Source organism: Ursus arctos, unplaced genomic scaffold (assembly GCF_023065955.2).
Source record: "Ursus arctos isolate Adak ecotype North America unplaced genomic scaffold, UrsArc2.0 scaffold_1, whole genome shotgun sequence".
NCBI classification, from domain to species: Eukaryota; Metazoa; Chordata; class Mammalia; order Carnivora; family Ursidae; genus Ursus; species Ursus arctos.
This window is the reverse complement of record NW_026622763.1, coordinates 17842056-17867922: the sequence shown is the minus strand read 5'-3', so window position 1 is coordinate 17867922 and position 25867 is coordinate 17842056. Positions and strand designations below refer to the sequence as shown.

At 42.2% G+C, this 25867-nt stretch overlaps 1 protein-coding gene and 1 non-coding gene across 6 annotated transcripts in view; both read left to right on the top strand.

The window, feature by feature from the left end:
• Window positions 1–25867, top strand: part of NCKAP5 (NCK associated protein 5) — a 933280-nt gene that overhangs the window by 119111 nt on the left and 788302 nt on the right. For all 5 annotated transcript variants that reach the window (XM_057317349.1, XM_057317357.1, XM_057317348.1 and 2 more), the window contains exon 2: window positions 11835–11964. In XM_057317349.1, coding sequence (XP_057173332.1) covers window positions 11896–11964 — 69 coding nt within the window. In that variant the 5' untranslated portion in view covers window positions 11835–11895. The remainder of the gene's footprint in view (window positions 1–11834; window positions 11965–25867) is intronic.
• Window positions 19030–19136, top strand: LOC113263518 (U6 spliceosomal RNA). Its single transcript, XR_003319239.1, has one exon. It is a non-coding gene; the product is annotated as a U6 spliceosomal RNA (small nuclear RNA).

Sequence of the window (25867 nt, the reverse complement as noted above, 5' to 3'; positions counted from 1 at the left end):
AAATATTGTCGAAGGTTATTAGGCAATTTCTAGCAAAATTAAACAACTTTTATACCCTAGTTCCACCTTCAGAAATCTATACATTGTAGAGAAACTCAGGCACAAAAGATGCATATAAAATTCTAATGGCAGTACTGTCTAGAATAAGAAAAAACAGTGCTTGTCTAAATTTCTAGTCATAAGTTAATAAACAATTTATTGTTCATTCATTCTACAGAACAACATAAAACTGTAAAAAAATGAATTAGGCCTTTCTGTATTGAATATATTAGGTGAAAAAGTCACAGAGAAATAGATGTTGATCCTATTTATATAGAAAGAAAAAAATCAATATTTATATATTTCTGCAGGTAAACAAGTGGAAAAACTATTACGAGTCATTACCTCTGGGGAGAGGAGTGAAAGGGTACAGTTTTCACATTATAGTGTATGTGCTTTTTTTTTTTTTTTACTGCTTGTATCTCTTACAAAGAGGATTCATGCATATATTGTGATATAATTTTTTAAAGGAACCTGAATGAAACACATTATTATAGATTTCATCAAGTTCTAGGAAGTTTCAGAGACAGTGACAAGAAAGCCAAGGGCTGTGGAAAGTTTCTCACAAGAGAAAGTGTTGGAGAAACTGGGCATATTATGTTTGAAGAAGAGAAAACATATTTATTTTGGGGAACAGAGCTATAGTCAAGTGGATAAAAATTGAGGAGATGGAGTAAAATTTTCTAACTATTCATGACCCCCAAATGTGAGATGGGTCTGAAAAAAACAGTGGGAACTTCTGTCAGTGGAAGTGGTAAGGAGAGACAGGGCTACAATTTGTTAGGTTGATTTTAGAAGCAATGACTGTATTGGTGGGGGGTGATGAGGGGTCTGGAAGAAACCATTTAAACCTTAGGTTCTGGGATTCCAAATGTCCTGAATTGAGGTTAACATAAAAATTATTGTGCACGACCTAAGCTACATGACCTATATAGTCCATGAAGTGTCTTAGATTATGTCTGGAATAAAGCCATGCCATCTGGCTAGAAGATCATAGTTTTCTGAGAAAATTCATAGAATTTCACTCTTACATGGATACAGATAAGTTCTCCATTTTACATTTCAGATCCTTTAGTATCAAAGTGGAATTCACAGACCAGAAGCATCAGCGTATTAGATATGCAGAATCTCAGACATTACTGTAGACCTGTTTAATCAGAATCTGCATTTTAATGAATCCACCAGAGATTCCTATTCTTGGGTCTGAGAAGTGCTGATTTATCCAACTATCTATAGAACTTGTCTTATTCTTGAGCCTTCGAAGCCCACATAAAAAGAAACAACTCATCACAAGAAAAAAGAAAGCCTCAATAATTAGAAGTTTTGATTATCACTGTTCATAACCTGGGAGACATGAGGACAAGAAGGGAAGTATGGCCGTATATGCATATGTAGGTATATTTGCCTGGGTGTATGTGTCACACAGAGACATAGTGTACACACACACACACAACCTTAACCTCACTTTCTCTAGCCATCAGTGTAAGTGGGTGCTCATCAACTTTTTACTTTTGAAGGAGATTTCAGCTCACTTCCCCACAAGTGAACAGCACTCTCAATTTAATTAGACACTGAATAGGAAAAGATAAACATCTTTGAGACTTTTTTCATACGTTTCATTTTGACAGCTGTTATTACTTAGGACATCTTTAATGTCATATTCTACATTTTATGGTTTATTACAAATTCTTTCCATTGGTTTCAGCATATTAATGGTTATTTCAATCTTGATTTACTAGGCTTTGAGCCTTTTTTTTTTTCCCCCCGCATCAGGATTGTTTGGGACATAGGGGTTATGGAAGGAGGTTACCATAAAAGAAGAGAAAAAAACTCTTACAGAGAAGAAAGCTTCCAGGTAGCTGCAAATATTCTAATTACCATGTAAAGCCTAGCAAAAATGTATTGTTGTCAGACTTTTTTGACTATATCCATTTCCTGGACTGTTTTGGCTTTTCACGTGTGTACTAAAGCATTTAATGGAAAATAATGAATTCAGCCAGGTAGAGGGACATCACAATTAAACCTTGTGCTGGATCTTTTCAAAACGTTTTTTTTCATAAACAGTTTCTTAACAAGTCATGTTGTCTTTCAGTGGGCTTTGCAGAATTTAGAGCATATTCTACCCAACTGGCCCCAGATGGAAAATACGCTCTTGAAATTGGATGTTTTTTTAAGTGTAGCTCTCCACAGCCTTCTCAAAGGAAAACAAAAACAAAAACAAAAACAAAAAAACGCTTGAACAGAATGCATTTAGTGGCATGGTCTATAATTCCCCCAGCATCCCACATATTTGGATGTTTTTGCTTCCGGCTGTGGAATTTTTCTAATTTAATTAACTCATTAGCGTTAGCAGATGACACAGTGTGAAAATTCTTTTCCCTAGTCACTTATCTAAATATTCTTCCAGTCCTCTGGGGTTATGTGCACACTTTATTTATTTTTAAAAGTTATTTATTTATCTGTTTCATTTTTACACTGACTTTCCCCTTAGGAGTTCATGGGCAACATATGGGTATTTCATGTAATGAAATAGAAACGTTTCTTAAAGCGATAAATGGAGAGGAGGTAGAGGAGGGAACTGAACAGGGGGCACAGCTTTACGAAGAAGAACTGGGAGGGAAGGAACAGATGGTTGGAGAAGCGCAGCCAGAGCTGAAATGCTTATCCTGGTCCAAAGCCCTGCCATTCTGTCTCTTAGCTTTTGGTTGATACACTGTAAAAAATGTAGCAATAGTTTCTGTCTGGAAATCAGCTGGAAATACTTGAATGGCAATGAAGGCAAGTTTTACAGATTATTCCAACCGGAAGTGAGTCATCTTTGCGCCAAAAACATTCATTCGTTCACTTTTTTTTTTTTTTTTACCTTTTTATGATATAAACCTCCCCTCCCTCTTTAAAATTGGAGGATATGTGATTTACATCTTTTTTTTTTTCCTTCTCTTCTCTTCTCTTCTCTTCTCTTCTCTTCTCTTCTCTTCTCTTCTCTCTCTTAGGGCCTAACACAAAGTCTGGGACCAAAACAGATATTGAATAAATATTATTATTGAATTCTGAATGAAAAGGATTCTGTTGAGTTGTAACTAACAGTTGTTGAGTATGTACTCAGTATTTTATTTAAATTTTTAATTTTATTTATTTAAAAGATTTTATTTATTTGTGAGAGAGAGAGAGAAAACGAGCAGGGAGGAGAGGGAGAAGCAGGCTCCCTGTGAGCAGGAAGCCCAACACAGGGTTCGATTCCAGGACCCTGAGATCATGACCCAAGCTGAAAGCAGATGCTTAACCAACTGGGCCACCCAGGCACCCCTCTACTCAGTATTTTAAAATGAGCATCTTAAACCTCAGAGCACCTTAAGGGGATTGCTGCTCTTGGTATTTTAATTTTACCCGTGGGGAAACTGAGACCAAACAACATTAAGTAAATTGCTCAAGCTCACAGAAATTGCTTAGGGTCACAGAACTGTTCAGTTGGAGAATTTGAACTCAGGATTATCCAGAATGCTGCTACCCAAAATGATACAGACATGGCACAGTCAGGAGGGATGGAACCTCAAGACACCATGAGGAAGCTTCTTTGTGCCCCAGCTGAAAGAGAATCATAACCTAAATTTCTGTAGCGAATAAATAGTTTCAGGTAATGGAAGGGGTTGACACTGAGTTGTATATTTTGAAAGGCTGAACTTTATGGTATGTAAATTATCTCTCAATTTAAAAAATATTTGAAGAGTAAGGGTTGGAAATGATTGAATTTTGGATGTTTTAGAAGTTCGAAGAGCTTTCCCTGTCCTGCACTCCTAAGGAACTGAAATCAGATTAGCATTAGTTCTTCAACTGTTGTAGTTTGCTGAGCTGCATGCTGAACGACAGCGAAGATTTCCAGACCCTGCCCACCCTAGAGTCCCCTCATTCCTGTGCTGGAGGTAGCTGTTTATGTCAAGAGACCACTAAGCAGTAATTCTTAGGGTTCCTTTCTGGAATTTAAACTACTGGCTATAAGCTACTAGTAGCTTCTAGGGTGAGAAGTTTAATAAACATGAGCTCATGAAACCATTCTTTAAAACCAATTTTCATCATCATGCAAGATTTTCCTCCACTTCAAAGAAAAAAGCTGTTGTCACATCCTGCAGAGAGTGTTTCCAGCCACTAATTTATCTGGCAAGGATGGACCACATTTGGGAAATCTGTTCGCATGCAGTCTTCTAAATCAGTTTCAGGGTGCTGTTCGGATTTAAATAGACACTTTGTGGTTTGTAAGTCACATCGTTTGGTATTTTTTTATTCTCGTGTCCAGGATGGAGAGAGTGGTTTTCTGTTCAGTGTGTGTGTGCACACAGGCACTCACATACACACTCATACACATTCACACGTGTGCAGCCCGCACACACTTATATACATGTGTGAATACTTCATGAATAGATGTATCAATAGCAGAAAGTTATTGAGCTGGTATTTCCTCTAAAAGGAAGCCGCTGTGTGTATGCATTTAAAGTATAAGACAAGCCAACTGCTTTCCTTTACGTGGACTTTAATACATCGGGATGAAAAGATTTCAATACAAAGCTGATGGGAGTTTCAAACATTCTATTTGGTAGCTATAAGCAAATCTTACAGATTCACAGTTTCCTCTCTTCCCTCCTGCTCTTTGCACTTAGAAATGAGAGCAAGATACTCTTAGAGAACAGTGGGGAGAGAGGCAGGAGTGGGACTGGGAACATTTGAGTCAAGATTTTCTTCCACTCTTGTCCTTGGTGTTGGAGGCTCTTTCCCTCATTCTCTGAATGATGGCCTCACTCTGACTTTCTGAGATTCTATTTGTGCATTAATTTGGAATCTTGAGTCAACATTAGTTTTCGCATGAAGCAAAAGCCCCATTTAAACAGGATGATGAGTGAGCTGGACAGAGGGAGATGCTGATCCTAATTGTTTGTATCTAATAGTCTTCTTTGGGGGGGTCAGTGTTTTCAGATTAAGAATTGACATTACATCAAAAACTAAGAATATACTGTATGGTGACTAACATAACATAATAAAAATCATTATATAAATAAATAAATAAATAAATAAATAAATAAATAAATGCATGCTGGTGTTTGATAGGGTTCCACTGACCAAAAAAAAAAAAAAAAAAAAAAAAAGGAATTGCTAGTTGCAGTGGCTAAAGAAAGACAGTTGTGTCTGCCAGCAACTGCATGTCTCTTGGCCCTTGAGGAAGGGAAAGAAACCAAGGAAGGGGGCGCACCTTCACCCTTTCAAACTGGTGCTGCATGTTAGAGTCATTCAGGGAGCTTAAAGTAATGAACACTGCATCCTCCCCTAGTAATCCTGATTGATCTTTGTGACTCCCCTGGGTGACTCCAATAGGTGGCAAAGCTTGAGAATCATCGTTTCAACCAGTGGTTACCAACCCAGGCTGCTCTCAGCCTACTCACCCTAGAGATTCCGGGGGTCTGGGAGGGCGTGTGGCCATTGGTATGTTTTACAAGGTCTCCGGGTGATTCTAAGGAGAAACCAGGGTGGAGGTCTATGAACTACCTTGTTGGGGACAAGAGACTTATGCTCTTTTCATTTGTCTTTGGCACATTCAATTCTGAAATCATTTTTTTTAAAGATTTTATTTATTTATTTGACACACAGAAAGCACAAGTAGGGAGAGCGGCAGGCAGAGGGAGAGGGAGAAGCAGGCTCCCCACTGAGCAGGGAGCCCTACACGGGGCTCGATCCTAGGACCCTGGGATCATGACCTGAGCCAAAGGCAGCTGCTTTAACCAACTGAGCCACCCAGGCGCCTTGAAGTCATTCTTTGTACGATTTATACCTTGTAGGATGCTGGGTACTGAGGGTATGTGTCGATGAGTTTGACACAATTTCTGTTCTCTGGTTGTGTATGAGGCTGCTAACAATACTATTTTGCATAGTTTGTGGCTTAACGAGGCTGATTGTAAAAATATCTTGAATCGTACATGGTCTCAGCGCAACCGCACAATAATCTGGCGAGGACAGATTGGCAAATGTAGACTCACAGGAGTTAGGGAACATACTCAGACTTAATGGCAAAGAGGGCTGAGAGCCAGGTCTTCTAATGCCTTTGGTTCTACCTTGTCTTCTCCATTTCTTCAGGCACTACCACTAAAATTTCAAAGCAGAGGTGGGGAGAGGAGGAGTCAGAGAGGCAGGAATTGCTATGGAGAGAAGTTCTCAGAATATGTGTGAGTGTATGCGAGAGTGTGAATAACTTTGCATGTGTGTGATGACCTGCATGTGAGGAAAAATGCCTTTGAGGTTCATTTAAGGGTGTTGTTTGGTTATAGTCCCTTGAAAATTATACAGTCTGTTAATAAAGTCTGGCAGAAAAAAGAAATCACTGACGTCTTTAGGAATATTAAAGGGTCTGTCTAGTATTGAAAGGCCATTACTATCTGTGAGGAAAATTAAAGAGAGTTTATTAAGGCCAACCCAGATTCTACAGATACCAAGAAATGGGATTTTCATCAGTTAGAGAGAGAGAAATGTACGTGAGAGGAGAGGGGAGACCAGTATCAATGTCCATCAGCCAAAAAAAGATGCTTAATATCCTGTCTTCCTTCAACTCTTTGACCATTTTCCTCCCCTTGCAAGCGGGGAGAGGCTTCCACTCCTCGCGTGGAGGCAGATGTGTCTTCTTCATGACCAGAGCTGTTAGAAGCCATAGAAAAGGCATGAACAGGACCCAGTTATGGTACTTTGTAAGTTCAGGCAGGTCCTAAGCAGTAATTTTTAGGTTGATAATAGTTTTAAAATCATGATAAAATGTTTTCTTTGAGGCTTGAGTATGTCTGTGTGTTTGGCTATAAAAGTAATTTCAGGGTTATAAATGTGTATAGCAGTTCTTTGCTTTAGCAATGTTATATTGCCACCCTGCTTTTTATGTGTTCACAAAGACAGCTGTAAACATTCATTTATTCATTTATTCAAGCAAACAACAAATGCTCATTGAGTGTCTGCCATGTTGTTATGCATCAGGCATTATACTACCTAGGAGAACATAGAACTTAAAATATTGTCCCTGCTCTCCAGGAACTTAGTGTCCGGTAGGATTTTTAATTCCACACTATTGCTCAGAAGGCTAACAAAAAGGAGACCAGGAGTTGCTCAAGGAAGGCTGGCTGCCTGTCCAATGACGTCTCTATGGGATGTGAATCAATTATTGTCAACCTCAGAAAAGAGAAACTACTCTAGATATTTCAAGTAGGGAGAGAGTTAATGCAAGGAATTTTTTAATGCAACTCTGTTGGGAAAGCTGGAGGAGCAAAAGGCTTAAGTTGGTGGTACGCAAAGACTTGGAAGCTGCTACTGCTTGTTTTTATACTGAGCTTGTTGGAGAACTCACAGAAGTTACTGGGTCATGCAGTCACCTGCTGTTGATGCTGCTTATCTGCAGCTAGAATCAGAAGGGCTTTCCCCTTCCTGTTGCCTTCTGATCTCTCACTGCCTCCTATTGGCAGAATCCAAGTTGGCCAACTGACTAAGAAATCTTGATAATGTTTGCACCTCTAGACCTGCAATAAAGAGAAGAGTATAGTAGGGGAAGGCAGGGATGGGTGGGTGGTAGTGATGATGGTAAAATCCAACAGTGAATTAACCAGCAGAGAGGGATAGGGTCTGGGAGTACCCACCGACACCCAGAGTCTTCTGTCAGGTTTTAGACTCTGAGAAATGATCAGACTTTGAAATCTGACATTAACTCATTTGGCTGGAAATGTATCCCCTGAAAATTCATGTTGAAGCCCTAACCCACAAAGGAACTATATTTGAAGATACAGTCTTTTAAGAGGTATTTGAGGTTACATGAAGTCTTTTAAGAGTGGGGCCTCATTCAATAGGACCGATGTCCTTATAAGACAAAGAAAACAGAGAGGCACCACAAGTATGTGTACAAAGGAAAAGGTCACACGAGAACACAGAAGGCGACCAAATGCAAGCTAAGGAAAGATATCTCACCAGAAACCAACACTGTCAACACCTTGATCTTGAACTTCCCAAGTTTCCAGAACTGTGAGAAAATCCATTTCTATTGTTTAAGCCACCGAGTCTGTGATATTCTGTTACGGCAGCATAAGCTGACTAATATACTAAGCAAATACATAAATGATGAATGTAAAGAGTCAGATGCTGAATTGCAAATTTTTATTAAAAATGTAACCTTACAAAAGATTGCCTCCTTATATTTGCTGGTCAGCACATTCTTCTTCTATAAGAAAAATGACTTGGGAATCAAAGAAAATTGGAAGGTTGCTTTATGGCAGTGGTCTCTGAGTAGGGGAGTTTGTTGGATGATACAGATGGCCAGCCTAATACCAAAGTGTCTGGGATCTTACATACTCATGTCCCTTCTAGACTTGCAGTCCTTTCTGGGTATGCGTAAATGTGGGCACATCTCTTTCCTCGACAATGCTGGAGGTGGAGCCTGTCAGCCTTCCTGACTTGTCCTCTGTGGACTCCTCCCCTTTTCATGTTGACACATCCTGATTGCCATTTTGTTTCTTGCATGGTCTTCCTTTGATCCTTTTGGATAACTTTATTTTGATCCTTTCCATGATTGTTTATGGTATATTTTGTGAATTTTCAAGTTCTTGGGATGGGGGTAGTACATACATTTAGGGTGGTAACTGGCCAGGACATATGGCTGCAGCTGTACTACTAGTTGTCATTGACCATGTCCTTCTGATTGGCCAATCCCTATGCCTTATCAGTTGCTGAATGTTTTGAAGGTTAATCTCTGCCTACTTAATTGGCACTACTGACCAGGTTAAACTGTTCAATCAGCCTTCCATATAGCAGATTAGGCTGTTTGAGGACTGTCAAAAGAATCCCTGTTTCCCAAAATGACAGTCTCATCAGCCTATTATGGAGCATAAAATCCAATCACTAGCATTGCTTATGAAAGAGTTTAATCATACTTACGGGAAGGGATGATCCATATATCTGATATTTAAAGCTTACCTACTATGTGCCAGGTAGTGGGAAAACTCTTTAAATGGATCATCTGGTTAATCATCACAGCAACCCCACTATGAAAACAGGTCTTAGCATTAATGCCATTTTATAGATGAATCAGTTGGAGCCTACAGAGATTAAATTGTTTAATGTTATCAGCTAGTAAGGAGTAATCAAACCTTAAGATAAACTGTTGTGCTCAGAACAAACAAGTTACCTTGTCCTACAGGACCCTTGTGTGATGTAATTGTTGCTTATAGCTTAGAACTTTCCTCACACATTGTCTTCCCAGCTTCTTCATTCCTAAAAAACTGGTTTCCTATTCTGGGGGTGCACAAACCTCTTTCCATCTTTTTCCCAGCAGAAAGACTGGTCCCTCTATCTGGAATGCTCTTTACTTGCATTTTTATATGACTGGCTTCTATTTTTTTTAAATGTTTTTTTATTATATTATGTTGACTGGCTTCTATTTTTACCATTCTGTCTAAAGTGTTCTCCCTTTCCAGATGCTTGACACTCCATAATACTGCCTCCTGAGGATTATTTCCTTCTATAAGCAGATATCTCTCATGGTTTGGAGTTGTTTGTTTGCTTATTTGTTTCCTATATCTTCCATGAAGTTCCATGAAAGCAGGAACCTAGTCTCTCTTATACATGGCTGTGTTATTAACACCTAAGTACTGGGTCCTTCATACATTAGGTACTTAATAAATATATGCCACATGCCAAAGGATTATCTATTGTGACCCACCAAATGCCAGGGCTCTTTGGAGTATGACTTAGGAGGGTGAGAAATATATAAATGAGAAAAGACAAGAAGAAAATGAGTTAGGGGGGTATGTTTTGGGTGGGCCTCCTCTAGCTGGAGCCATCATTACAGAAAGTATTCTGAGCTACCAGTGAGTGCATATAGCGCATATATCTCATAATGAGATGAGGAGGGGGCAGCAAAGTGGATGGGAACAGCTGAAAATAGGAAAGGCAAGCCCTTAAAACAAATTTCACTGGACTAATAGTTTTGCTGATAGTAATAGCGTGCAACTAACTTTATTCTGGAAAATGCTGCCAAGAGTTTGTTCTTAACTACTAGGCTCTACCAACCAGCAAATAATAAGAAATTCCTATATTTAAACTGTGCTAGGTGATGATGGTGGTTAATAAGTGAGTTCCTATGGAGTCCCATGAAACGTGGGAGAGAAAGAAGTCTTTGGCCGGTGGGGTGACCAGGAAGCTCCCGTGAAGGACTTAACGCCAGGTACTAGAGAGGGGAGAATTAGACCCGATGGAGGTGAGGGGTGTGATGCAAAGTGTGGTCTCAGGAATGTGTCTCACATATTCACGGACTGTAAAAGGCAACTTGGCAGGAAGTAGACCTTGAACACGATGTTGAAAAATTTGGTTTTATATCCTGATTTCAGAATGGACTCCCAGGAGATTCTGAGTGGATGAGTAATGAATTGGAATTGGTGTTCCTAAAAGTGAGAGGTAGCGGATGGAGGAGAGAGTCTACGGCTGGGAAGGGAGTCCATCGGTTTCCTACCACAGACCATCATTTGGGCATACCCTGTCTGGGGCACTGCTGTCCCAGCCCTCCTCCTGGTGGGGGAAACAAGGAGCAAGAGGCCATATGCTGGGGGCTGTGAGGTCAGGTTTTGTTACAAGCTCATTAGAGTTGGAGCAATTGAGGGGGCTGCGGATAATACTTCTTTTCAATTTTATCAAAAGCTGACTGGTATAGTATGTTATTAAGTTCAGCTTTTCTTTGATAGCAGGACGATGGCTATGTGTTTTGTGTGGGTTATGAGCAATTTCTGTACCTCCAAGTGCATCCTGAATCATCAAAGATGTATTAGATTATGTTAACTTAGTATTTAAGGTTAGCTGGTTTTTAAAGTAATCTGTGCATAATTATAACTTACACACAAGTTGTAGTTTATTGCCTTTAAATCATTGTACATCTCTCATTTGGTCACCAATGTTACCTGTTTTTTGCAAGTTAGAAAGGTGAGTTTCAGAGAGGCTGAATGACGTGTCCAAGGTTACTTGGCAAATGGGTAGGAAAGCCTGGACTAAAACCTGTTTCTTTTACTTCAGGCCATTTATATCTTTGTGAAGACTGGAAGCAAGTGCTTAATACGCATAATATATTCTTGCTAACCAGGGCACTTAGTCATTCTAGAGCTAGCAACCACAGTGGAGTACAGAGATTACCTATATCCGATACGGTAAAATGCAATGGGTGTTCAAATACTCCTTGACAATGACATGTCCTCCACCATTCATGAGGAATCCACCTGTCCTAGAGGGAATGTCTCTTATAATGTTCCCCACATCTGTTCAAATTAAATATTTTACAAGGAAATATTGGCAGTAATGTTCAGGTTTCAGTTTCCTGTCCTCGGACCTTGGGCTCAGCCACTCTTGGTTATGGAGCCTGGTTTTGTCAGTTTGATCTCATGGAATTTGCAGACAGCGTCTATGTGCACAGTAACAGAATGATTCTGGCTGATAGAGGGAGGGCAAGTGTGGAGCAAGCGTGGCATGAAACAGACTGTTTGTTTTTATCCACAGTCTGCTGATTCAACCTGCAAACCCATTCCCCAACTCCATTAGCAAGACCTATAAAAACATAGGGGCCTCCGTAAAGATGACTCTGATATTTGCAACACGGAGAGGTCTTTTGAGTTGAGAGAGTCCAGTTCTGCATTTATGATTCAGGTCTGGGTATTTTGGCTGCAAAACTTGTTTCTGGTTAGAAAGCTAAAAACAAGGGTCTAAACACTATTCACTTGGATGGTAAAACACATGCTCACTTTTTGCAGTGACCCTGGAAACAGAAGGGGAATTCTTATAAATCACAAAGGAAAATAAATAACTTCACCCATGGAGGGAAAGAGACAGCTTGAGAAAAGGGACTTTGGAAAAAGGCTGTCTCTAGACAGCAGTCTTGTGGTAAGTACTAAATATTCATTTACCACTATATGTTTTGGCTTAAAATGCATTATTCTTTGACTGTTATTTCCTGAACCCTGTGCTTTTGAAACCTCTATTCCAGTTACCCCATTAGCCATATCCCCTGGGATTTGGTTTCATTTATTTTTTACAAAGTCAAAAGCCAGCAAATTATTGGAATGTTTGTATAGTGTCTTAATAGGCAAATGTCATAATCTGTCAACATTATATATAATTACATTAATTCCAGCTGAAGTAGACTTTAACCTATAGAAAAACACTACTGTAAAGCTGATGCCAAATGCCAAGCCTACATATAGTTGTTCCATCACCCATTTATCTTCATTTGGGGGATAAGTTGAATAAGAATGTAATAGAGCTTCAAATATTGAAGAGTGAAGAGTCCCTGAGATCTTCTTAGGTACGTACCAGAGTTCAATTGTTTATAAACTTTCTTTCTAAGAATGTGAATGCTGATGGGCGTCATTCTTAAAAACCTGGTTGTGTTTGCTTTCATATATGAAAATCTGGTTAGTCCAAGGAAAGAGACTAAGTCCCTGATTTCGGAAGGTTGGCTGCTCTCTGAGCTCAGATGTGTGCATCACCCCTTCTCTTCCCTAATGCATGTGAACAGAGCAAGAAATCAAGTGAGTCATTCCTTTCTCTTTTGCTCATTTACTGAAGTAGAGATTTCCGTCAGCTCCTTCTTTTGCATGTTGTGGAAGGATGTGCTTTATTCATTTGTGTGCTCCCAGCACTTGGCCTAGAGTCCGGGTCGGACTCCAATCAAATATTTGTTGAATGGATTTGTCAGTTGCACTTCTCCCACTCTGCTGGTATAGGTCTGGCTCCACCAGTGTATAGACTAGCTAGTTATCCCATAATTGCTGAGGCTTAATGTCACAAACTGTTGCTGGATATGAGTTTCCGGGAATAGAGAAAAGGATTACATTAAACTTTTGTGTCTAGTTCCTCTCTTGTTTTTAGATTCAATTTCTGCATCTGTGTGGGCTGTGTGCTGACCAGCCTATCTTTGGAGGCTAAGAACTCTTACAGCATTTTAGAGTCTCCTCCCAAAGGATGTGCCCTCTTCTCATGTCTTAGGGCTTTCTGTCTTCCAGGGTGAATGTGATGCAAATAGCCTGTGTGTGTGTGTGTGTGTTTATATGTCTATTCCCTGGGGATAGTTTCGGGGAAAACTTAGGATAAAAAGATAATTTCTCAGCCCCTCCTTTTCCAAAGAAAACACTTTTTACCTATTAACCTGCCAATAGGGTCTGTCATATATCGAAGCAGAGGACAGAGATGCTCATATATTATAATATGAGCAGCACAGGAAAGGTTCTCCCATTAAAAAAATTTTTTTTATTATGAGAGAGAGCTCAAGTCGGGGGAAGGAGCAGAGGGAGAGGGATAAGCAGACTCTGAGCTAAGCACAGAGCCTGATGTGGGGCTTGATCCTACAACCCCGAGATCACAACCCAAGCCGAAATCAGGAGTCAGACACCTAACTGATTGAGCCACCCAGGCGCTCTGCAGGAAACGTTCTCTTAACCCAGAAATATCCTTGCTGATTAGTCCCTAAAATCCCAAATTCTGCCTTCCATGCCAGAGAATGTGTAAAGATGCTATCCATGAAAGCATGCTAAGCTATTGTCTTTTAATAATTCATAGTAGCACTCATTAATAAAAGGTCTTGGATCTTTCCCAAATGTCAAGCAGCTGAGCAAAATTTTGTGGAGGGAATTGGTAAACAATAGGATGAAGAGCAGGGAGTGCTGGGATGCAGGACTGGGTTGGGGCAGGGAGGGGAGAGGAGAGGCAGCAAATTACCCTGAGGGCATCAGGTACCTGCAAATCAGAGAAAGAGGAAACAGTCTTAATGAAACCATTGTCCATATTGAAATTTTGCTCAGGGACAGGCTTGACTGTGAGCATAAATCAAAGCCTGTCATAGTAGCAGTGCTAGTTGAAAGCCCACAACCAAGCTTGGGTTCCCATTGGCGCATGGCTCTGCCCTGAGTCTTGCGGGGCCTGCAGATCCATTTTCTGACTTAACAGCATCAAAGTAGACTGTGAAAATAAAAACCCGTTGCTTGGCACCACCTGAGAAACTTAATCCTATTAAATCTCCCCAAATGATGCTTAAGGAAAGTTTTTGCATTAGTGCAATATCTTCCTTATTTCCTGGAGGTAGATTAAGTGTTTGGTCTGCATGTGCATAATTTGGAAAATCCTGAAAGACTGTGCTCTCTTATGAGTAGGTGGCCTGGGGTGTGGGAGGCCTTAAATGCCACTGCATGATCTACAGTTTAGGCCACGTGACTATAAATATGACTTCTGTTTTAGCGTTATGTTCTTTCCTCATATAAGATGCTGAGGCAGTGAGAGCAAGAGTACTCATTTTGAGCTGGTGCTTTAAGAGTGAGACCCACTGAGAGTCCCTTGAGTGAATTCTCTTGCAACCATCAGGGAGAGAGGTAGACGAGGATGAGCTCAACGCTCACTGGCCTGTAAAGGACTTAAACCCAAGACATTGCCCTTCTCTTTGGCTCCCTGCTGAAACCACACAAATAACTAGGAGAGAAACACAAGATGATGATCCTGGATTAGGGTTACCGGAAAATACAAGGGGAAAGAAACACCTGGCATCATATGCCACCCTTCTTTTTCAAGGCATGTTTACTTTATTCCACTTTATGTTGTGTTTTTTTTTTATCATAGAATGCTAGATTGGGACTGGGTTATCCAGCCTCCTCACTTTGCAAAAGAAATTATTCCTCAGTGAGGTTCAGTGTTTTTCTCGAGTTCCCACAAGTAGCGTGCAGTGCAGGTCTCCTACCCTCACTTCACTGCCTTACATTGTACTGCATAAAATCCCGGTAAGAGAAGATGTCCCTTTGGAAAACTGAATAGAGGAAAGAGAAATACACTAAATCTTAAGTCCTGAAATTCCACCACAGTAATCATTATGACCCACATTTTTGAGAATTAGAAGGCCCAGAGGTAATTTCCACTTTCACATTTTGCGGGAAAAAAATTCCTCATAATGTACAGTAAGAATAAGGTACTATTAACTTCATTATGCTTTTTATTTTACATAATCAAATCATGAAGTGTTGAGTAGAAATTATAGCTCCCTTGCAACAGCTTTTAAATTTGTAGGCTGGTGGAACCACAGAATAAAGAAACTCACGGCCCAGATACTGAAAAAAACTCCCCATTGGGGGACGATCACTCGTGGTCTTCAGTAACAGTTTTGCCTTCAGGACAGGACACCGGGAGGGTTTGAGAGTGTGTGTGTGTGTGTGTGTGTGTGTGTGTGTGTGCGTGCGTGCGCGTCTCAGTAGCATTGAAGTGTTCTTTGATGTTGATTTTTTTACTTGATAAATCACCCTTTTTAAGAAGAAAGTGACAGGTAAGTGAAACTGAAATGAAAAATATGTTTCAATGTGGGGGGTAAGTACCCTGAGAGAAAGACAAGTGACTACAAGTTTGCCTTCCCCAGTAGGAGTGTGCCGAGGAGCCGCACGTCTGCGGCAAGTACAGTCTTCTCTCTGATAACAATAAAAATCACCCCAGAAATTGAGGCCTCTTCTTGACCCAAAGCTGTTCCACCTACCCCAGGATGCTTTTTGATCAGAAAAAGTCAGCATTTCACACTGTGCTTTTTTATTTGCAAGAATCATTCCCAGGCTGCCTATAGAGCTATTTGATACTTGTGGCCATGATAACATTTAACTGATGAGAAGGCTGGGAAGTGAATTATCTTTTTTTTTTTTTTTTTTTTTTACCAGCTCAAATTTCAATAGCAGAAATTCCCTTTTAATTTGAGGAAAAATTACTTTTTGCTTTTAGGCACAGAAAGGAGTAAACTTTTTTTTCATGAATGACAAATTCTTTCGTGGTACCCCTTCCTTTTTTCCCCTTCCAGAAGAAAGACAAAACGTTGGCCACACTAGATCCTCAGCTCCTACAGCAGGGCAATTTTGATAAACTCACGAGAGCAGGAAAGGCCCCACACCAAGCCCCTCAATTCATCCTTCAGCCTCTCGATGGTTTGTATCCAAATTATTAGAGTGATTAGGCTTTCCACAGTCACACATGAAGCCAAACAATAAGCAGCACTAGAAAACCTGCGTCACATTTAAGACATTGTAGTAGCTCTGGGATGTGTTGGATAGTCACCACTTTTCCGTGTAGATCCACTCCAGCCTTCTCTGCCTGGCTGTGCACCCCTGGAAGATGTGCCACATGGACCATATCAAAAGGATCTTGTTTTCTGGCATCTAGTTGGGTTTGGCCAATGAGGGGACCTAGCACAAGATCAGAGGTCAGGAAGAGAGGTCAAGGTGATGGCTTTCCTGTTCGCTCCTTGCCTGGTCCTAGACCACAGTGACTGGACTACTCTACCTAAGGTCACAGCTTTTGTTGGGCAACCGTCTCTCACAAAACCACAGGTCTCTCTGTGTTCTGGCACCTTCCCTCTCCCCATGTCCCTTCAGGCTTCTTGGTAGTAATGACACTTGGATATTGCCAGCCCGTCTCATGTTGGTCTGCTTTAGGTCTGCCCATCCTTTATTGTCTGGTTCCTTTACCAAAATCTTCTCAGTTTAGATGATTTGCATGTGCCATCGTTTTCCTGCAGAGCCCCCTGACTGATACAAGATCATAGTTTATTGGTTGAAGCTGACCTGATCAGCAGGAAAAGTGATATAACACAGAGGAGATAGATGGTGTGGCATTGACTGTGAGAGGCACCAAGTCATGGCGGGGGGAGGCTGTAAGGAGCACTGTGGAGGAGGAGCTGGAGTTAGCAATTTGAGAGCTTGCTTCAGTAGCGCATGTATGACAGCTGAAGCGATGTGGAGAATTTGGTGGGTGAGCAGAGAAGAAAGGGGCAACCCAAGAATATTGTCCTATACCCTCGGCTAACAACTCATTTCATTGTGGAATTATTTTTTTTCCCCAGGGAAACTTCTTCCTTATAACAAATTGTGATGGTTAATTTTATGTGTCGACTTAACTAAGCTCTGGTAAAACATTACTTCTGGGTGTGTCTGCGAGATTAGCATTGGCATCAGTAGACCCAGTAGAGAAGTTCGCCCTCACCACTGTGGGTGGGCATCATCTGATTGACTGAAGACCTGAATGGGACAGAAATGTCGACACAGAGCAAACCTGATCTCTGCATGAGCTGAGACATCTTCTTCTGTCCTCAGACACCAGTGCTCCTTGCTTTCAGGACTTAAGACTTGGAGTGGGACTTAAGCTATTGGCTCCCGTGGTTCTCAGGACTTAGGGTTTGGACTGGAGCTACAGCACTGGGTTTCCTGGGCTACCAGCTTGCAGACAGCATATCATGGGGCTTCTCAGCCTCTATAATCATGACTCCATCCCTTATAATAAATCCCTCTATATTTATCCTTGCGTTTATAATTATATTTACAGAGGGACAGAACCCTGACAAATTCACAAATGTAAAACTGTACTGCTTCATCTTCAGTAATTTCACCCCAGGTTAGTGACTGGAAGGAATTCTAAAGCAGAGTTTCTAGCAAACTCTGTGAAAAGCCAAATAATGAATCTTTTAGGCTTCCCAGGCCAGCTGAGCAGTCATAAGTACTCAGCTCTGCTGTGGGAACCTGAATGCAGCCACAGACAATACATGAATAAATGGACATGGCTTATGTTCCGATAAAACTTTATTACAGTGGCAGCAGGCTGGATTCTAGAGGATATCTGTATGTGGTAGAGAAATGGGAAACCTGAAGGTCTAGTTCACTTTTTCTGGGTGCTGACTTTCTGAATGGGGATTTGTGTTTACCCTCAGGATGAGCAATATGCTGAGGCAGGCAAGGGAGCAAGTTTAGGATGTCAAGCAAAGATGTGTGTATCCAAGAGCAAAGGTTCATATTTTAGAAAGCTCAGAACTCACTGAATCTTTTTCTAAATGCAAAACGAGCATTGTTGGTATTGCTCAGTGCAGCCAGTGGATTGTGAAAACTACCCCAAAAATCTGTATTTTTGTGGTGCTTCAGGCATACCCGTGCTTTCTTGACTCTCTTGGTGCTGTAATTGGGCTACCTCTCATTGTAGAAGTGCTGTGCAGAGCACAGGCCACTAGGTTGCTAGAGGTTTCTAGCTACTCAAATCCTAGCTAGCCTTGATCCCCTTCTACTAATGGAAGCATGTATGAAATATGGTTTACTCAGTGCCTCTTGCCAGGAGTCCTGACCTTTGTGCTCTGATACCAAGATTGTTTGAGATTTTTCAAGCAAGTGTCAAGGAGAGAAAGGTCAATGAATAAGAGGGAGGTTTGGATTCCCCAGTTGCTTCATGCCCTCAACAGGGCTACTGTCTCAGCTGCCCCCTGGGTGTGCCGAGAAGGACAAAGACCATGCACTGAAGCCAGGTGTGGGAAACCCCATTTTGGGGAAAAAGCAACAGGTAGAGAACAGAAAGAGCTTTGGCCTGGGTTAGCTACCTTTCCAAAGTGTTGTGCCAAATCTTTGCGCCTCCTCGACAGAAGGCGATGTTGGAGCAAGAAAAGTGTCAGATGCTTAAATGCATATTTACCCAGTGAATCTGTCCAACAGCCTAGCTGAGCCCATCATGGCAGGTCAAGAACATGCTGGAGGAATGGAATGTCCTGCTCAGCTCCCTCAGCAGCACAGACCCCTGGGGGCTCTGGGTAGATTTGGTGTGGATGGGCTGGGAGAAGACAGAGCGGCTTAGCCAGGTGGGTACAGCCACAAATACCTGGTTGCTAGGGGTCTTAAAGGGGCCCAGATGAGCAGGAAAACATCAGAACTGACCACAAGCAGTGCTGGGAGGAGGATGGAGATATAAGCAGAATTGTTGCTGAAATGGTCTGAATGGAAGGCGGGACAAAAGAACAGAAATAGAATACACCCAAGCAGCAGACATAGACTATGTCAGCAGTGGGGACTGGTAAATTCCAGTGGGGTGCTGGGCTAGCTCAGTTGGTGGAACATGTGACTCTTGGAGTTGTAAGTTTGAGCCCTGCACGGAGGGTAGAGATTACTTTTTAAAAAAATCTTGGTGCTCGCTTCAACAGCACATATTCTAAAAATTGGAATGATACAGAGAAGATTGCATGGTCCCTGCACAAGGATGGTGGTAAGGTCTACCATGAAAGCCACTTTAGCAGACGGCTCAGCATGTGCAGACAGTGGAGCCAACCATGAACCAGGATGGCTCCAGGGCGGACCAAGATGGCTCCCTTCCCTTGGTGAGAATAGCTGAAATTTACCGAGGCTTGCTGTGTGCCAGACACTCTGCTCAGTGCTTTAGATAGAAATTGTCATTCAGTACTCATGATACCCTTTAAGATAGGAACTTTAATTATTCCTATTTTATGAATAAAAAATTTTAAGCCTAACAAGGTAAGGAACTTCCTCAAAGCTATAGAACTTGGTGTACGGTAGACGTGGGATTTCAACTCCCTTCCGGCTGCCCCCAGATCATGCTGTTACTCCACAGCTAGCAGCTCAGAAGCAGAAAACCTTGTTTGCCAGTGACTGGGATCTCCTTCCCTGGTGCTTTCCAACATTAAACAGCCCCAGCTTCAACAGGGCTAGAGGTTTACAGGTGTATTAGCACACCTGCCATCTCTGTGCCTGCCGATGACGGAGGCCAGGCCTAATTTCAGTAAAACAATTATCAAAGTGCTTGAGGTTGGGAGAGAGGGGGCTACAAGGAAAAAAGATTGCATGTGCTGGAACTTGGTCTAGGTCTGATTTCTGGTCTTGTGCTTTTTCTGATTAATCAAGTCTTGGAACCAAATTCTGTAGAGATTAAAGTTTATAATAGCATATCTATATAATACATAACATATACCCTATATCTATAATTTTGTGTTTTCACCCACATGAGTACTCATTGTGGTGTATACATGTACACAATGAGGATATTGATTGGAATGGGAGTAGAGTAGGGAGGAGTGGTGAATGACAGGGCATATCCAATGTCTAGCTGTTTGCCCAGGATACAACAGGATTTATAACTGGAGTGATGAGCCTATCTAATGGTTGCATATTCTTTTGGCTGAGCCATTGACTGATGGGGCTGGGTAGAGACCAACATCATTTCCTATGAGGACATCCCCCTACCAAATGCCTTTTGTTCGTTCCCCACTTGAAATTGATGCCTCCCCCTCTGATGTTGCACAAAGGAATGTCTGCCTTCATTACAGTGGTGGCTCATCCCAAATGACTCCTCTTCCCTTCACCTTCCTTCTGTCCATCATTGAAAGTAAGGAAGTCTGCCACCATAACCATATATTCCAGAATTCTTATTAAAATGCCCTTTCCTGAGCTGCCATAATATTTACCTCTGGTCTTCATCACTGCATGTAACACTTTGTCTCATGACTGTCCACCTTAAATCAGGGTGTCTCAATCTGTATGACATTTTGGACCCTGTGCTTCTTTGTTGTGGGGTTTGGGGTATTCTGGGCATTGCAGGATTTTCAGCAGCATTCCTGGCTTCTATCCACCAGATGCCAAGAGCACCCCTTGCCCAGCTGTGACAATGGAACTGTCTCCAGACATTGCCCAGTATCCCCTGGGAAGCAGCTCAGCCCTGACTGAGCTGAATTGTAAGCTCCAAGAGGGCACAAGCCATGTTATACTCACATTTGGGTCCCTAAAGTCTGACACATGGAAAACACTCTGTGCAATGAATGAATGAGTGAGTGAACTTACCAGTGAGTAGCCGTTCATGGGCTAAGTACCCATTAGCAGGAAGTACTGGGTACGGAGGAAGGGGGCACTACCTGGAGGAGGCCCTGAGCACTGGTTCAGAAGTTTGGGATGGCAACATTTTCTGTTTTACCAAGGATGATTCTAGCTTATGTATAAAGACTTGTATTTGCATCAGAGATTCTTAACAAAATACCTGGACCCTCTTGAGTTCTGGAGTGCTTGATAGGGCAAGTTTATGGAAAGGCTCCAGGGGTTTTGAATTCTCTAAAGTATATTGTATTAAATTTTATATGTATGTGCATATGTGCACATTTTTCTGGGGAGGGAGTCCATAGCTATAATCATGTTCTCAAAGGTATCTGTGACCCAAGAATGGTTAGGTAGCTTCCTCTGCCATTAGTCTAGCAAGCTGGGCCCACAGGACCTGCACACAGATGGCTTACCTTACCCAGGTCCCAGAGCAAGAGCTCAGAAGTGCCTGGTTCTATCACCTGTACCCATCTGCTGCAGTGAATGCTGTCTGCCTGTCTCAGACATAGCTCTGCACATACTTGGCATCTCAGAGATCACTTAATCAAAATAGGAACTGGGAACATTTTGAAAACCCTTTGTAAGTGCCTTTATTGATAGATGGTGATACTGCATCTTAAGAAATAAGTGCAAATGAGCAGAGACGTTTGCTTGGCATGTTCTGTGTTTTCTTAGGGCTCAGGAATCTGCTTGTCATTCTCCTGGTGTCTCACCATCTTTCAACAATGGGAATCGTCAGATCATACAAGTTTCCATGGCAACCGAGGTTTCTGTATCCTCCTCTGGCAGCCTCAGATTGTTCCTGTGGCAGATTCTCTAGTGCTTTGTCCACAACAAGAGGTAGAGCTTTCATCGATCTCCTTAGAAGCTGGTCCTCAAACCCAGGAGGAGCTGGGTGTTCTCTCTTATAGGTGCCTGTTTTCCTCTCTAGCATTTCTAATTGATCAGCACAGGAATTGAACACCTACTAAGTTCAAAGCACTGTGAAATACTAAGGGTGAAGATTGATGTGAGTGTTAAGAAATGCAAAGCATGATTTCCGTTCGGCAAAACCTTACAAAGTCTAGTCACATATACACAAATCATAGTAATACCAGGAGGTATACAGTGGTGCAAAGAACAAGAGTGATGGGATTTCAAAAGGAGGTTGCTCTTCCAGCTGTATTCATCAGGGTGGGCTTTCCCAAGAAGGAGAGCTTTCATATCTCCCTCAGTGAAATTGGTCCAGATTTAATCTGTGGTGTCCATGAGGTCCCTGAAACAGAAATTTATTGAGAAAAACTCCGTGTCTTAAAAGAATAGAGTAGGACTCCAAGGTGCCTAGATTATACTTGAGGAGTTGCCGAGACCCTAAGAAAGCTCTGTTGTGATCCTCAATTATCCTCTTAATTTCCTCTTGTCCCTTCTTGCTGCTCGCCCATCCTCTTACCCTCTCCCCCCTTCCTGGTGCAGGCATAATGCATCGCAGAGCTAAATCATTTTGATTTCCTTTCTTCTCATTTATCAGTGTATGTTATACCAACTGTATATATATTAGCTGTATTTCAGCAGCCTGTCTCACACTAATTTACCACCCTGTACTATAGTTCATTATTATCAGTTAATATTTATTAAGTCTCCACAGGGTTCATGGCTGGGAATTAGGCAGCATTTTCATTATTTCTGTTGCCTTGCCACGTTCTGTTGCCTTGGCTCAGCTTAGCCAGTATTTATGATCTTTCTGCCAGTTTTCTATTCATGTGACAGCCCTCATACTCATCCCCATTTCAATTAATATTTCAAGAGCAAATCCAGGAGCCATTGTATTAAAACGCTTCACTTAATAGCAGATGCACTTCCTCGATGCCGTCCCTTTCATGGACTAATTTTGCAATTCTGTCCTAACATGGAATCCCATTTGTCTGGGCTGCTCTCTACAAGCCCAAACAGTGGTTCCTCCCAGTTCCTTTATATTCCAAGCAGTTCCAGATGTTTCCTCCCCATAAATTTCACTTCCTTAACTAGGCTTAATGGATCATAATTGTCCATTTCCGAAGATGCCTCTGGGGTTTGCTTGCCTTCTGTCTTTCAGCACCTTTCTGGTCCTTAGTCATAAGCAATTGTCTTCAGCTTGGTAGGTTTCCTAATATAATTAATTCATTGACTGCTTTCACGCACATAGATGTGTTGAGGGAAATAAAATCATTTGGTCTGATAAATTCTGGAGTCCATCCGTCAGAGCCAGCAGATAAGTAGGTTCAGGGACTGTTGGTCTTTCTGGGAGGAGGAGCTGCTGTCAGAGGCCTGCCATCCCTGGGGATTGTTTGGTCGTGAAGGCTTCCAGTAATCTGATGTGAGTGGATACGAGCCTTGAAGTCTTTGATGTTATCACCCAGATGTGATTGGGATGTGGCTAGTACTCTCATTCCTACCTCCCTGTGTGGAGTTCTAGCTAGATGGCGGTGGTAGGTAGTTACTCAGAGATCTCGTGGGCCAAGTGTAGAGCTCTGCTTGTGGTAGGTCCCTGAGGCAGATTATCTGAACTACTTCCTGTTTGGTGAGGTCTAGCAAAGAGGAAGTGAAGGTAGGAGAGAGCAGGTCTAATGTGGTTAGCATTTCTCATCCTCTTAGGAGGACCTGAGGAACTTTTCATAGTTTTGCCTACAAAGACTGCATCAACAATATTATTTCATTATTCACAGCATCAGTTGAAGTCCTAGGAGGAAACAGATGGCATGCTCAAGCCAGGTGATGGAGGACAGTTTAATAAAAGCCCTTTACAAAGGCAGAGTGGGATGTAGGGAACTCAACAAGATAACAGGGCAAGGGGTTGGCATAGCCATACAACTACATGGCCAGAAGGAGAGAGCCACTTGGTAGCAAGTGTCATCTTAGGTGGAGGGATGCAGCCAACCAGTGCTGGCCCAGCAGGAAGGGGACTGGGGCATGAAAAATCCCACCTCTCCTTCTCCTCTCCAGGGCCCTCCGGAACCTCCCATTTGCTGAACCCAGTTGGAAAACAGAGGGAAAGGGGCCTATAGAGCACCCTGGGGCCCAGAGCAGGGTAGAGAGGGATGGAGAGTGGGTGTGTAGGGGCCAAAATAATGCATCCAACATGTTTATCCTATTATAATCTGCAGCACACCTAGTTTGGAGTAAGAAGAAAATGCTATCCTAAGCCAGGTTAGGTTACTATGTCTCTATTATTAGAAACAGCTTCCTATGAGTTGTTTTCTAGCCCACTCCCTTGGACTCACCAACTTGGTTTAACTGGAACAATATGATGTGACACCTTCATAATACAAGTTCCACATGGCCAGTGACACAGTCTTCTCTCCAAGGTCCTGATAAAAATGCCTATTGCAGGGCTACCTACATGTTGTATGGTGGCTGGGGTACAAAGAGTATAATACAGCAGATTGATCATTACGTTAGAACTCTAAATCTGCAGATTTGAAGCTGAGGGGAGCCCTTCAGTAGATTCAAGTTTCTTGAACTCTCTGAATCTCTGTGTCCTCAGTAGAGAGGTTTCCATGAGTGTAAAAGGAAATAAAGATGAAGAAAGTTGTCTCAGAAACTGTAAGACTCTACACAAATGGAAAGTATTGTGTTATAGCTACGATGGCATTCCTCGCTGCTAAACTTCAGCCTCTCAAAAATATAAGCTGCAGCGGCAGCTTCAGAAGGAAACACATATGAAGAGCCTACTGTGTACAGAACATTCATTTTATTTTGTTTTATTTTATTTTACTCTACTTTGCTTTATTTCATTTTTGTAGAGAGAGAGCGTGAGCAGAGAGGGACAGAGGGAGACAATCTTAAGCAGGCTTCATGCCCAGCACGGAGTATGATGTGGGGCTCGAGGCCATGACCCTGAGATCATGACCTGAGCCAAAATCAAGAATTGGACACCTAACCGACTGAGCCACCCAGGCGCCCCCAGAGCACTCATTTTAAAGAGTGCAGAGGAAAGAGAGGGCATGTAACGTAGTAGAAAGGACATGGGTTGTAAGGAGAACCAAGGGAAGGGATTCAAACGGAGCACACAGCCTAGTGCTTGGCGGGCCACATCCTCCTCCAGGCTGCAAATACGTGGAGCCGGCTGACTTGGCGAGTCCAGATGGCAGTTTTCTTTGTCTGCAGATGGAAGGAGATGTTCAGAAAAGACTTTTTCTCCATGTTGGTTTGTGTATATTCGTACAGGGTGTTTAAAAACCAATGGCATATCCGTGATGTTATCAGCCAGAAATGGGCACCAGGTGTTAACTACAGGTTGTATCTAAGCGGACCTTGGATTCCTTTCTTCTGAGGCCAACTGCCTCAGCCGCCCCCTGTTAATGAGCTGTACTCCAGACCTTCTTATATGGAGCGTTATATTTTTCTGGAACTTTTGGCCTCCTGCTCTCACCCTTGAAGATCAGCCAGTGTCTATTTATAACAGGCAGTTTTATTCCAAAGGCTTCCAGGAGCGCCTGTAGCCTTCTAAACAAGTGTACAATGACTCCCTGTGCGCAGGGTCCTGCTGGGTCCTCGGCCCCGGGCCCTGTGCCACTGATAGAATCAGGCTGGAGACTGGGCCGCAGAGCCCTCTTTTGTCTGTCTTCTGCCTTCAATTGCTTTGAGCTGTGCCAACTCGGAGCAGTGGGAATCTTGATTTGGGGAAGGGGCTGGAGATCATTTCCCATGTGACTTTCTCTCTTTACTTCGATGGGGGAAGACAGGCTCGGAGGGTTCGAAGAGGGAAAGATTTTCCACTACATAAAGAGAACGAAAGAGGAAACAGGGTCCCAGTGGCCTCTTGCCAGGCCCCAGGAATGCGCCAACCCTGGGAATTGGCCCCTGGCCAGCCTCCTCAGAGGCTGCTGACTTGGGAAAACTGGCTCTCTGGCCGCTGCCAAGAATGCAGACAATGGTCTTTTGGTTATTTCACTTTTGAAAGTTAGGCTTTTGTTTTATTATCACCAAAGGTAACATTTATTGGGCACCTATGTATGCATGCCAAAAGATAAAATGCATGATTGGAAGTCAGTGTAACTTAAACCAAGCAGAAACACCAGGGTCCTCATATAATATTTACAGCCTGTTTCTAATTAGGGCGTAATCCTCTGCTCGGGCATGTTGGTACCTTAGATGTGAGCGCTGAATAGTACTGAAATTCTAGAATT